At 34.2% G+C, this 14,432-nt stretch overlaps 1 protein-coding gene across 1 annotated transcript; it reads right to left on the bottom strand.

Annotated features, from left to right (window-relative positions):
• Positions 1-2,416: 2,416 nt before the first annotated feature.
• LOC107828291 (3-oxoacyl-[acyl-carrier-protein] synthase 3 A, chloroplastic-like) lies at positions 2,417-12,604 on the bottom strand. The gene is made up of 9 exons (NM_001326199.1): positions 12,524-12,604; positions 8,283-8,447; positions 6,029-6,177; positions 5,586-5,722; positions 4,537-4,642; positions 4,256-4,374; positions 3,954-4,018; positions 3,675-3,876; positions 2,417-2,693 (listed from the first exon to the last, which is right to left on the bottom strand). The coding sequence occupies exons 1-9, from the start codon at positions 12,583-12,585 to the stop codon at positions 2,472-2,474; spliced, it is 1,227 nt and encodes a 408-aa protein (NP_001313128.1). The 5' UTR covers positions 12,586-12,604; the 3' UTR covers positions 2,417-2,471.
• Positions 12,605-14,432: the final 1,828 nt, after the last annotated feature.

Below are 14,432 nucleotides of genomic sequence, written 5' to 3' on the forward strand. Positions count from 1 at the left end.
TGTTATCTCTCATTTACTTCACTTGTATTTGTCCGCATTGTTTTCTTGATGTTCTTATTATGAGTTTCTTCCTTGTTGCATTTATTGCTTTAAATTCAATTGTAGTCTATCTTGTTGTATTTTTTTATTGCCTTTTTTTCCTCGTTTCCATTCTTAGACTGTGTTATACTTGTTCAGCTTCTTATTCTTATCCTAGTAGGTCTCTTGACCTGGCCTCGTCACTACTCACCGAGGTTAGGCTTAATACTTACTAGGTACCATTGTGGTGTACTTATACTATGCTTTTGCACTTCTTTTTGTGCAGATTCAGGTACCTCATATCATGTAGGCATTAGTGATTTGGCTATACATCTCGGAGACTTCAAGATATACCTGCTTGGCGTCCGCAGGCCTCGGAGTCACCCTCTATCCTTGTTTTTCTACTGCTTACTCTTGATTTAGACAGTGATGTATTAGGGATTTTTCGGTATATTCGTGTAGAGCTTATGACTCAATCTTACCAGATTTTAGGAGTTATTGTCAGCGGTATTGTGGAGTTCTATTATGGTAGCTAGATGGTTTAAAATTGAAGTTCTATTGTTATTTCTACTATTTCTTCATGTATGTTAGGCTTACATAATCTTAGAGACTATGTGTCATCACGACATCCTACTATGAGAGATTGGAGTCGTGACAATAATGTACATATAGATATTGTTGGGGAAAACTTGGGAGGTAGAGTTAATCTGCAACAAATAAGACACATAAAAGCATAGTTAATTACAAATTTGGGGAAATTTTACTTCTTCGTGATCTCTCTTCGTTATATTGTCGGCGCTAATTTAGGAAGTGAGTGAGCTAGAAGAGAAGAATCGGGGAAAAAACTGTAAATTGTTTTGGACCTATTTCTAGGAATTGAATGCTTTGGATTTTTGTTTTTAAAAAACGTGATTCTTAGTCAATATTTATAGCTTCCTTCTAAAAATATATTTATTTAGCTGCCTGTTATGTAAAATGCATACTATTGCTAGGTATCTGGAAAATTTTCTTGAATATTGCCCACTTATAATTTTTTTCCCCCCCTTAATTTAGTGGATTTGGTTATCTATTCTAATAAAAGATGGGGAAATAAATACACACATGGCGTCCATATGTCATTTTAAAAAGTCAGTAGGGACATCTGTTAGGGTAAAGGGCATATGTGATAAGTTTACTAATAATAAGGGTATTTTTGTTCGAATAATATAACGGAGCTCAAACGTAAACTATTTACGAATATAGATGGTAAATATGACTCTTTTCCCTTGTAAAAATTACAGGCACCCTTGTTTAACTTGTACCCACTTTTTAAAAAAAGATTAACTGGTACGCAAGTACAAATAACTTCTTCTCTATTTTCCTCCTCTCCTCTTCTTCCTCCTCCTCCTCCTTAGTTGCTGTGAAAATAGAGGGTGACATCAACTTTACATGGTGCTTGTGAGCAGATTTTAAGATAGTTTATGGTGTTTTACTGCAGTGAGCAGCTACAACGCTCCTTTTTTGGTTACTACTTAGGATTTCTTCTACTTCTTCTTAGTTGCAAAATGGGTTTGTTAAATTTATTATTGTTTTGGCAAATAGATAATTAGGGTTTGTTCTTTATGATATTTGGAACTTATGTTTCAAATTCGAGCTCATTTGGAGTAAAGTTGAACGTTGAATTGTATGTTGGATTGTTGAAATTCGAAGAACAAGTTTCTATTTCTGGGCAATCTGAATTTCAGACGAAAACTTCTTAAGTGCATCCAAAAAGTTAGTTATACTTCATACGCACACGTCTTAAGTGCAAAAATTGGTCTGAAGAGCAAGCAATTTTTTGCATGCACGCAAACATCTTAAGTGCAATAAAATGCATTCAAGACGTATGCCTCTGAAATGCAACTAATTTTTTGTATACACTCAAGACGTGTTCGTCTTAAATCCCTAACTTCAGACAAAGTTTGTAGCTTCAGACACGAATTGTGCTACTTCAGCCGCGTATGTTTGAAGTTTTGTCCAAAATGGATAAAATTGCAAAAAAGAAAAAAACATTTGAACTTAAGGTACAGCTGATACAGTGGCCCTAAAATTGGGTGTTTGTTCACTTCCCATTTCCCATTTTATAATACCAGTTTACCAAACTTAAAAAGCAAGACATGTTACATATTAAAACCTAATACACGAATAGTAAACATTTAAAAAATTGCAGCATGAGGTGCTTTTGAGGCTCAAAGGTGTACTCTTTTATTAGAGGAATCCAGTTGACCATTACACAATTCTTCCTTTTGTCAAGCAAAGTCACCTTTCAGAATATATTTATATTTCAATTTTTTAAATATAATTTACATTTTTAATTAAAAAAATCAAGAAAGAGGGAATTCAGGTGAACTAGTACCATTTAGGTCTCCTCCGTGTTGATAAATTGAGAGGTTTTTACCACCATCTGAATGATATGAGGCCAGCACCGGTTATATTCACCTCCATCTGAGTATTGCAGAACCCCATGTAAGGCCAGCCCCAAATCCAGCAGCAGCAATGACGTGTCCCGCCTGCACCTTCCCGCTCCGAACAGCTTCATCCAATGCCAAGGGAATGGATGCAGCACTGGTATTTCCATAATTTGCCAAATTGGAGATGACACGTTCCGATGGCACCTCTAACCGTGTTGCTACAGCATCGATAATCCTTTGGTTTGCCTGCACATAGCCATACCCTATAAGCAGCTTCTCTCGACTTCATACTCGTGTAAAATTTAATGCATGAAAGGAGCACTAACAACGTTACTGAATTATCTTTAGCTGTATTTCTGTCATTAAATAATAAGAAATGCTTCTATAGTTGGACTCTTTTACTTGGAAGACTTAACCCTATTATCTTGAAATTAAGTTTAGTATCATATATCAGTCAAACAAGATTGGCCTAGCTTATAAGGTATTGTGCACCATTATAAGATCAGTGAAGAGTAAATAGCAATCTAATTCACAAAATTACTGTGCTTTTACTGCAAAGACAAAATTACTGTGCTTTTACTGCAAAAACGTGAAAGTTTGCACTTTTGCCAGCAAGCTGCTTAGTCTTTTATGTCTTCCTCCTCTTTTCTCTTTTCCTTCTACTATTTCTTTTTTTCTTCTTCTCCAATAAAAATACTTAAGTGATACAACCGTAGCTTCACCTTTCTCCCCTTTTTAACTTTTGTTCTTCTTTTTTCTTTTTGGTTGTTCCCTTCCTTCCTGATCTATTCTCTTTTGCAATTTTTATCCACAGTGCTAGCAATCACTGCAAATTCCAGCGACTATTCTGCTATATTTCTTTTTCTTATTACAGTCAGAAACCCGCCAGAATGAAGGGCCGAAGAGCATTGTAGTATGAAAGGAAAAAAGTTGGAATAATAATAAAACAACATACTTTTTCTTGCATTTTCGATGGCAATGCATGTGTGAAAAGAATTTGGTCTCTTTCATCCATGAATATGAGGCATTACGAGGACTTTTATCATGTGTGCCTCGAATGATAAATATATAGGGGAGAAGAGCACTCTAGTAATGATTGACAAAGCGAATAAACCTGTTTGAAATGGGACATGTGCCTTGTTGCCAAAAGCCAACATTTGAGAGTTGTATAGAAAACAGGATCCATTTTTGGGATGATTGACTTAAATTTCTATCTCAAAATCATACCTGATGGAGGAGCAACCAATCAAAATTAGATCCAGTGAAACCTGCCCTTTCTAAAGCTGCTTCAATTGATTGTGGCACAACACGGACAGCAAACTTAAAGATCTCTATGCCATTCATCTTGAGGCAGGAATACGAGGAACCTTTGGGTGGAAAATGACTTGTACTTGATCCTTCATTCTCTATAAAAGGAGCAATCAAGTGCCTGACGGTGGAAACCACTAGTTAGTGTCGATCTAAAGATGAAAGCACAGTAATTTATCCTAACACGACTATACGTACCTTTTGCCATCACCGTCACTATGCAAGTCAAAACCAAACAAACCATCTTCTCCAATATCACAGGCCTAAGAAAAATGTTAATGTGAATTTGGAGAAATGGATATAGGAAAATATAGAATCCTGCATTAAACTAATTGCTAGAGAAGAATTTTTATTGACAACAACAGAACAAGACACGAGGTCACAAAGACTTTTTTTGACAATGACAAATTTTTAAGATAGTCCTGAAAGAAAACCTAGAATAAGTATGCCCCCCTGTTTTCTATTCAGCAACTGGTTCAAAAACACTCCTTTATCAATACCTGCATAAGCACAGCACCAGCAGCATCGCCAAAGAGAATACATGAACCTCTATCCGTCCAATCAACAAAGCGAGAAACAGCGTCAGCCCCAATTACAAGAACATTCTTAAAACCACCAGCTGCAATAGGAACAGAAATCTAATATTAGCAGAGCATATCCAGGAACAAATAAAACAGCAGCATTAGCTACGTATTCAACTTTTAATACATAGGTATATCCAGAAAGGAATGATTATACAGTTCATAGAACTTCATAGATGGCAAAATTTACAAGGTTGTACCTTTGATGTAGCAAGAAGCAGAAAACAAACCCAGCAAGAACCCGCTACAAGCAGCTGTAATATCAAAAGCCAATGGATTGCTTTTGCAGCCGAGTGCTTTTTGGATCTAACAACAGAGAAGTATCAGAAACTGATGAAGTGTTACCCATAAATTCTGAAGCAAGCATGGTTAAAGCTATGAGTTCAAAATCCATGACAGAACTAGAGAATAGATAAAGACAAGAAAGGAAATAAAACTTGAGTAGGTAAATGTATCCCTAGTCAAACTTTCAGGATGGAGAAGCTATAATGATTTAAACATCAACGAAACACTTTCCAGTCAGTCTAACCAGCAAACCATGCAGTTTTGCAACATTCACCAATTAAATGAGCCAAGCATTTCACTTCAAAATTGCAATTTGTGAGAATCTAGTTTTCAGATAGCAAGATCACACGTGGCCAAAGAAGTTCAATCAGTCCCCAAGAAGAGCAACCTTATATCGAATTCTCAACTCTTCATTGCTATTGTTTATATGACTATGAGGGAAACACGTTTGATGCTCAATTTTCATATCAAGACCAAGAAATGAAAAAAGAAACATGTTCTTAACATCTGGTAAAAAGTTAAAATCTTTGCTAGTTCTTATTCACCGGGTTAATGATTACTTTGCACAAGTTTTTATCTTATCTCTGCAAGGAGCTGCACTTAATTGTTTCAAGCGGGATATCAGCTCCAATCTTAGAAAATGCACCACGAGAATTAAACAATATACTGTGAATGAATTGCTGGATGTGCGTTGTGTTCTGTAGGTCAAAATAGAGAAACAAGAAGTGAGAGAAAAGAAGAAACGACCTCTGAGCTCGGAAGCTCCACGGCACATGCATTTCATGTTTTTATTCTGGTTACTTCATACTATCCCTATGTATAAAAGTGAGCACAAATGCAGATTCTTTCCCAACGCTTTACTCAAAATTAGCAAAACCATTTCAGTATAGCTAATCTACTGTACAAACTAGTGAATTCTGTTGCTCCATGATATAGAAAAAATTGCTACTTTACCAAGTCATACCAGGGTAGCACCGCCAAAACAGTCATCTCCAGTTGAAGAACACATTAAAATTAGGTCAACATCTTTAGGATTAACCTCTGCCATCTCTAGAGCTTTCCTTGAAGCCTCTATAGCCAGACCTGTTAAATTCTCTTTGCCTGCAAAAGCATATATCAGATTGTGGCCGTAAGGAAATGTGTTCTGATATTTCCCATAAACATCAGAGTTACAGAGAACATTTGCTAACAGGTCAGCATAATTTTAACTAGAAGAAAACTTAAATGTATGCAGTAAATTGAAATATGAAAGATCTTTATAATGGACAGAGTAGAGGAATGAAACAAATATTACTAAACAATTGGCTGATGTATTAACAAATCATGTTACTATTACATTTTCTTGTCAAAGAGCAGAACACGATAACCTGTATAGGTAGTATGCATCAAGAACAAAGGAAGATTCACCTGAAAGAACTCTACGGTTACGAATCCCTGTCCTTACAGATATCCATTCATCATTAGTGTCAACAATTTTTGCAAGATCATCATTGGAAACATTCAGACTTGGTACTGCAGAGCCACATCCTACTAGTTTGCAGCCAGTGTTAACTAGTCTGTACATGGGATAAATAGTAAGGTAAGATGTTCTGTGACAACAATCTAGAATAACTTTGAGCCTGCTCTCCCAAAATCAGAATTTTATTAATAAGATATGGCAAAGAAATACTCCAATGGGCAGAATTTTAACGAAAATGGACAAAAAAGAACTCAACTGGAGCTAAGATAATACTACAATTCCATAACTCCCTTTATAGGCTTCTTAGGATCCAAAGAAGATAAATTCACTAGAAAAAATGAAACTGAAGAATATAAGAGCTCCGAGCAGGGATAAGCACTCCACCAAAAAGAAATCATCTACTTCACATAGTACAATAGACCATAGGTTTTGGCTGTTGGAATTTCATCTGGCCTTTTATCTTGCTCAATTTGCAGAAATTGGCATAGATTAGCCTAGCTCACATCCTTACTGTCAGAAAACTACTTCTAACCCTATTTCAGCTTTGCAATATTTTACTTGTAGCTGCTCTTTTCAATAAATTTCTCTGGCTGTAATTTCAACCTTACTTTTTATATCTAAATTTTAGGGGTTCCTCAATATGTTAAGATACAATGTAATGTGCAAAAGTCTACTTCATTCACCTAGCCGTGGAAAATAGGCTGACCTTCTGATGCAAAGTAGAAACACAATAAATCCCAATCACAGACTAACCTGATTTGATATCTAATTTGTGCAAGGGAGTATCAAAATCAGATATCCACATTAAGAAGTTGATAAGGTGTAGTGATACTCTTCTGTGAGGCCTTTAGGGGAAAACAGTTTGGCCAAATCAAACAATATCACACCATAAAAGTATCTTTGGGTTGGCAGCCTGGCTTAGCCCAATAAGTGATATCAGAACCAATGGTTTAGACAAACAAGTATGTAGATGATAGCGTGGGGATCGGCTTAGTGCCTTTGCCCGTCTACGAGCCGGTTTACTACGGTTATCCATAGCTTGGAGATGCACAAACATGGTAGCCAACTAAGTTACTCGGACTCGGCAATTTGGGCACCGTACCCGTGTCGACACGACACTGACATGGGTAAGGGTGTGGGATCTGTGTCGGATCCGGTCAGACGAGATCGGGTGTGTTGACCAAAATTTTAAGGAAAATTTCCGTAAATAAAGGAAGTGGTACAAATCTCTTTATATTTTTTATTGTACTATCCCATGAAAAGTGGCTTTCTTGTCAAAAAAGTGGGGTACAGAGTGAACTTTCTTGTCAAAAAAGTGGGGCTGTGAGCTTTATTGTCTAAAAAGTGGGGTATAGAGTGACCTTTCTTGACAGCAAAATACATCCTTCCTATCTTTTCTCTACCTACTTTCCCTCCAAAAGACCAAGAAAACGGACAAAGAAGTCATTCTCTCTATGCTTCATCTCGACTTTCTGTGACCAAAGCCAAAAAAATTTAAATTTTTTTCTTCATACAATTTATAGCTATATTTCTAGATTTTTAATTTATTTTTTCCCGAATCCCCGCACACGTACCCGTACCTAGATCCATATCCTTGAATCCTAAAATTTAGATCATGAAAGATCCGATCTTTGGATCCGTACCCTTGTCGGATACCCGTACTCGAGTCCGAATAACTTAGGTAGCCACAAATGTGGGTGACACACATTGAATCTCCGGATAAGCCTAAGAATCATGGTGATGGGTACGTCATAGTTGGGCGTGCAAAATAAAAGTGTAGTGATACTCTTAGGGCTCGTTTGGTAGGAGGAATAATGGATAATTAATCCCGGAATTAAATTTAAGAAAAGTTTATCCCATGTTTGGTTGGGATAAAATTGTGGTATAATTAATCCCGGGATTAGTTATCCCGGGATTGTAGTATTTTTTTTATTCCCATGGAAAGGTGTAATAACTAATCCAGGGATACTAATCCCGGGATAATTAATCTTGTTATAACTTCTTTCCAACCAAACGAACCCTTAGTTGTTTGAGACTCTTTGGGAAACCATATGGATTGACCCAAAACAAGCAATATTATACGGTATCTTTGGGCATAGTTAGCCCAACAAAACACATGATACGAGAATTTTTAGGAAATAAACAGCTATCGCAAACTTCATTAATTGAAATGCTTCTGAGTAAGGAGATGAAATACATTACCTTGAAAGTTGAGATTGACTGAGCGAAAGCTCATCTGCACCTTTAAAAGTAGTGGAACACGTTATGCTGTTGATAGTTCCAGCAAAGAATGAACACTCAACCCTTTGTATGCCTATAGATGGAGAAAATCTCCTCCTTAAAATAGGCACTGCTCGCGTGAAGTACCTATTTCATTGGTTATTCATATGCAGCAAATCAAAATTTGACAGATGTATAGAAGGGGAAGACACAAGGTGAGACGTTTTAAATATAAAGGAAAAGGGCCAAAACTGTTCCCCGAGGGCTAAATATATCCTTGGTCCCCCAAAAATACTCCGGTAAATTTCTGTCTTAATGACCAATAGTTTAGGGGTAGTTTTGGTTCTTTTCTATTTACTTAACTGGATTAGACTAGTTAAGTAAATAGAAAAGAGCCAAAATTACCCCTAAACTACTGGTCAAGGGCTAAATATACCCTCTGTCGACTTATCGGTCCAAAAATAACCCAGCAGTTTCACCCAATTGAAAAAATGGCCAAACCCACCATAAACTCGTTTTTCACCTTAAAAGATCTATCTTAGAAACTTTTTGTCAATTTATAAGAATCACAAAGAAAGAAACTAACTTTTTTTCTTCATTTCATTTGTATTCCTTTAACAACAATGAAATAATACCTTGTACATATATAGATAGATCTATATACATATAGAAAAATCGTAGAATTACCATATATTATAAACAGAAGCAACTAAATATCATAAACAAAAGCATGTTAAATATCATGATTCTTTCATAGATCTTCTAATTAAAAATAAAACAAGGTAGTGAAAGCTAGCATTCTAATAAAAATATTGGCCTCTTATTGAGATTTTCACAAGAAATTAAAATTGACCACTAGGAGTAATGAATATGCATAATTTGATTTCTTATTTCCTCTGAAGAATCAGATATCCAATAACTAGTGGCCAGTCACCGACCAATATTACCCTATCAATCTCGGACTAATTTGACCACCTAGATGTTCACTAAAAAAAATTAGTTCTTAATATTAAAAAATATTAAAAAGAATAAACAAGAGGGAGGAAGTAGAACAAGAATGGTCATTAAAATAACTTTTCCGGAGAGATTTTATTGCTTTCCAGGTGGGTTAGTATTTGGGTCGGGTAAGTTAGAAAACCAGGCAATTTTGGGGAGCCTTTTTGAACCGATAGGTGGGCGGGGAGTATATTTAGCCCTTGGCCAATAGTCCAATGACAGTTTTGGCCCTTTTCTATTTATTTAATTGAATTAGACGAGTAATAGAATATATGACATGAGGAATTTAAATAAATAAATTTAAATTCAAGTTGTCATAAGGGCATAAATGAGCCTCAAAAGTAACGTTGGGGGCTATTTTGGACCGATAGGTGAATGAAGGGTATATTTAACCTTTGGCAAATAGTTTAGGGACAGTTTTGGCCTGTTTCCGTAAATATAATATAATCATGGCCTGAGCCCTGAGTCATGAGCCCGATGAATTTTTTTAACTTTTACTCATAATAATTTGAGAAAGAATAGTAACATTTAGAAGTTGATTACACGTGAAAAAGTATTGTCAAAGACAAAAAGCTTTAAAAATTGTTTTAGGTCTATTGGGGCTTTAAGCGCACTTAAAGTGCGGGCTTTGGTACCAAAAATAAAAAAAATAAAATATATATATATATATATATATATATATATATATATATATATATATATATATATATATATATATATATATAATTCAAGAACAAAGTACCAAATTCATTCATAATATTTTCCTTTACAGCTAATAGACTTGTTTTACGATTATATTTGTTATTTACTGCAATTATTGACGATAAAACTCATGGGCAATGAGGCGTATGTCCTAATGCCTTGCTTTACACCGATGCGCAGTTTAAGCGAGGCGAAGCGCCTTTCTTGAGTTTTTCTAAGCTTAGGGGCTTAAACGCACCTTAAATAAGTCTTTGACAACACTGTGAAAAATTAAAAATATATTAAATTGTATAGAATACAAAAAATATATGTAAACATCTAGTAACAGTAATATATGACAACAAATGGGTAGGTGGGGTAGGTTGGTTGGGGTTGGTGGGGATGGGAAATAGGGTGGGGAAAGTTGAAAAAGAATTTTAGAAAATGTTTTCCCTTCTCTTGATAGGGAAAACATTTTCCTCCAATTGGAGGAAATGAGTTCATGAGAAAAATATTTTTCAAAATATTTAAGCCAACCAAACATTTGAAAATTAAAAAATATTTTTCGGAAAATGTTTCCTTATACCAAACACACCCAATCACATTATTTGTTTACTATATAAGTCATAGTCACACATAGGGGTGACAATTTGAGCCCAAACCCATCTAACCCGTCCAATCAGCCTAGAGATTAATGGGTTGGGCTACAACATCTTAGCTCATGGGTCAATTTGGGCTGAACCAAAGTTAACCCATTATTTTCTATAGCCCATTCTGACTCATGAAGTAACCCAAATATAACCCATGAAGCTCACCCCAAAACAAAGGGATCTCAACCCATAAGTAAGAATTACTCTTTTGTTTACGTGAGGTTAATTCCATTTTAGTCTGTCCAAATAAAAAATATACCTTATTATATTTAGAAAAAAGTTTAATATCAAAATTCTCATTTTACTGTAGAAAAATAATTTATAAACGAACAAATATATTTGACTTGTTCTAAACTATAAATTTCAATTTTTTTGCTCTACAAATTTATATATCTAATCAAACACTATCCCATAAATCAAGATTAAAATGTTATGGATTGTACACGCAAGCAATCAATGCTTGCCCAAAGCGTTGAAGCTCAAGACGTAAGGCGCTACAGATTATATATTTAGAAAAAGTTTAACATCAAAATTCTCATTTTACTGTAGAAAAATAATTTATAATCGAACAAATATATATAACTTGTTCTAAACTATAAATTTCAATTTTTTTGCTCTACAAATTTATATATTTAATCAAACACTATCCCATAAATCAAGATTAAAATGTTCTGGATTGTACACACAAGCAATCAATGCTTGCCCAAAGCGTTGAAGCTCAAGACGTAAGGCACGACAGGTGATACTCCATCCCTTTCATTTGTGTGATATTATATAACTGAGCACGAGACTTAAGAAATAAAAATAAAAAACTTTTAAAATTCATAATCTAATAATATGTTACTATAGATAAAAAAGATAATTTTAAAATTAAATTATTTCTGAATATAACTTATTAGGTTAGGACAGAATAAAAAGGAATATACGTCATATAAATTAACACAAATTAAAAAAGAATGACACACTTATCTACGCGTAGGTACATGAAACTTCATCCTTGCCTCATAGCGTTTAAAAGTTGTCTTATAACCTGTTTGGCCAAGCTGCAAAAGTCAACTTATTTTGAAAAGTATTTTTTTCTTAAAAGTTTTTTTCTCAAAAGTACTTTGGGTGAGAAGCAGTTTGTGTTTGAGTAATTAATTTGAAAAGCAATTTTAAGCAGCAATTAGTGTTTGGCCAAACTTATAAAAACTACTTCTAAGTGTATTTTTCTCAAAAGTACTTTTCAAAAAAACTTTTGGAAAGAAACTACTTTTTTTATGATTCTCCAAAACTAATTTTGTTTCTCCTCAAAAGTATTTTTTTTTTCTTCCAAAAGCTTGGCCAAACACATGAACTTTGAAAAAAAAAAATATTTTTTTTTGAAAAAAAAAAGTATTTCTAGGATCGGAGAAACTACCCAATACCAAAGCATTGATTTTGACTGGATGATGTAAACAGGAAAAAGAGTACGAGAGTTAATATAGATCTCTCCCCACGCCAAATGACAAGTAGGAGTCTTAATTAGGATATTTTCGAAGGGCAACGATGAATTGAAGAACTGACGACTGTGATCACATTCCTCTCTACCCCAGGCCCATCTAGGTTTTTTTCCCTTGTATGTGTACCAAAGAATGAATCAACAGTTCAAAATCATTACTACCTCTTCCAGTTTATGCGGATATTTTTTCTGTTTTTAAAGCTATATTGGATTAGATTAATTCATGCATATTTTAAAATTAAACTTTGGATAGTGAAAAATAATATAATAAGTATTATAAGTTGCAATTCTTCTTATGTTACTACGATGAAAAATTAATATATTTTAAAATATCAATCAAAGTGTATATTGTTTGAATCTGGAAAAGCGAAAATGCAAAAGAGAGAGAGTAGCTTTTATAAATATGAAGTACTCACGAAGTGGGCGTTTGAGTTCTGGTGATTCCAAACCCACCAAGTATTTGAGTTGTGTTAGCCATAAAATCGTCAAACTCTGCGCTAGCTTGTCATTAACTTACCAAATAAAGCAGGTGGAGAAATTAAAAAGAAACAGTTAGACTAAATTAGTCAGGTTGAGTTTTAGAGCGGAGAAAGATAGAATGGAAGAATCAGAGAAATGTGGGAGAGGGATTCTGGAATCCAAATTTTGTGTGTGATTGAAGAAGCACATGACATGTATAATTAAAGAAGGCCAAATACATAGGTAGGCCGTCAAACTTGTCCCTTTTGTTGCTTGCACACCTAAACATATAGTGTTGTTCCTTGTCGGGCACTCCCACTAACTTCATTTGTGTCAATTAAGCACCTAAACATAGAGTTGTTCCTATCAGACACTCCAACTAAATCACATCTGTGCCAATTAAACACTGTCAAGGGAAAGGGCGCGTGAACATGAGAAAAACTTGTTGATTTTATTATTATTATTATTATTATTATTATTATTATTATTATTATTATTATTATTATTATACTCCATATTATGATTATTTTATATATCCTAATATATTATTCCGATTAAAGCTAGATCGTCATTTTTTTTATTGGCAAAATCGAAGGCAAAGTTGCTTGCCCTCTTAGGTTTCTTAAGAATTTCATCGTCATACCACCTGAAAAAATTGCAAGCAACTTTGCCTTCGATTTTGCCAAAAAAAAAATAACGATCTGGCTTTAATAGGAATAATATATTAGGATATATAAAATAATCATAATATGGAGTATAATAATAATAATAAATCAACAAGTTTTTCTCATGTTCACGCGCTCTTTCCCTTGATAGTGTTTAATTGGCACAAATGTGATTTAGTTGGAGTGCCTGATAGGAACAACTCTATGTTTAGGTGTTTAATTGGCACAAATGAATTTAGTTGGAGTACCTGATAGGAACAACCATATATTTAGATGTTTAATAGGCATAGATAAATTTAATTGGAGTGTCTGATAGGAACAACCTTATGTTTAGGTGTCCAAGTGACAAAAAGGGACAAGTTTGAAGGCCTACATATGTATTTGGCCATTAAAGAATGTTCCCCCCTTCCGCATTATTCATCCTTAACGTCTAGTTGAAAATTAATTATGGAGATTCGAATCCGCTTCTCTTCATTTCGTATATAATTAAGTTACTCTAATTAATAAGGTCAACGAGACAGTTGGCATTGCTCAATTGTAAGATGACTTACTATTTTTCTCCATAAAATCCTTATAAATATATCACTTTGTGATTATTGAAATATTTTTAGAATAGCCTCCTTTGATGTATAGGTATTAGGTAGTATTTTTTTGACGGAAAAGGGGTCAAAATTACATTTAGCATTTGGCAAATAGTTTATGATTAACTTCCGTCCATCTGTTGGTCCAAAAATACTTTCATTATTATTTCTATTACAAAAATTACTTATCGATTTAGGGGGGCACTTTTAATGCATTAACAATTATTTATTGAGCCACGTGGCTCATTGGATAAAAACAAGACATACGGGTATTATATACTTGCCCCAATTATTTGACCCACCCTAGTCATTTTATAGCTTAAAAAAAATACCTAGTATCTTCTTCCCTCACTATCTTCACAACCCCATTTTCAGCCGTAACCCACGCCCAACCCTAAAACAAGTGAAACACTTGCTTTAGGCCCCAAAAATTTAAGAGTCTCAAAATTATTAGTATTCTCTATATATAGTAGTATATTATTTATATAATTATCTTTTATTATTGATAAATTTATTTCTTTATTGTCATATTAATTTTTAATAACTCGATTTCTTCCTCTAATTAATATAACTAAAATAATTTTCTGTCAATCTTATTTTATTTTTTTACTTAATTATAG

Source organism: Nicotiana tabacum, chromosome 24 (assembly GCF_000715075.1).
Source record: "Nicotiana tabacum cultivar K326 chromosome 24, ASM71507v2, whole genome shotgun sequence".
NCBI lineage: Eukaryota > Viridiplantae > Streptophyta > Magnoliopsida > Solanales > Solanaceae > Nicotiana > Nicotiana tabacum.

Bases quoted from the DNA above. Each gene is read 5' to 3' on its own strand.
- LOC107828291 (NM_001326199.1), bottom strand. From the start codon at position 12,585: ATGGCTAACACAACTCAAATACTTGGTGGGTTTGGAATCACCAGAACT. The intron at 8,448-12,523 runs GTGAGTACTTCA...CCAATGAAATAG, and splicing joins AGAACTCAAACGCCCACTTC to GTACTTCACGCGAGCAGTGC. The intron at 4,019-4,255 runs GTATTGATAAAG...CATTTTTCTTAG, and splicing joins CTGGTGCTGTGCTTATGCAG to GCCTGTGATATTGGAGAAGA.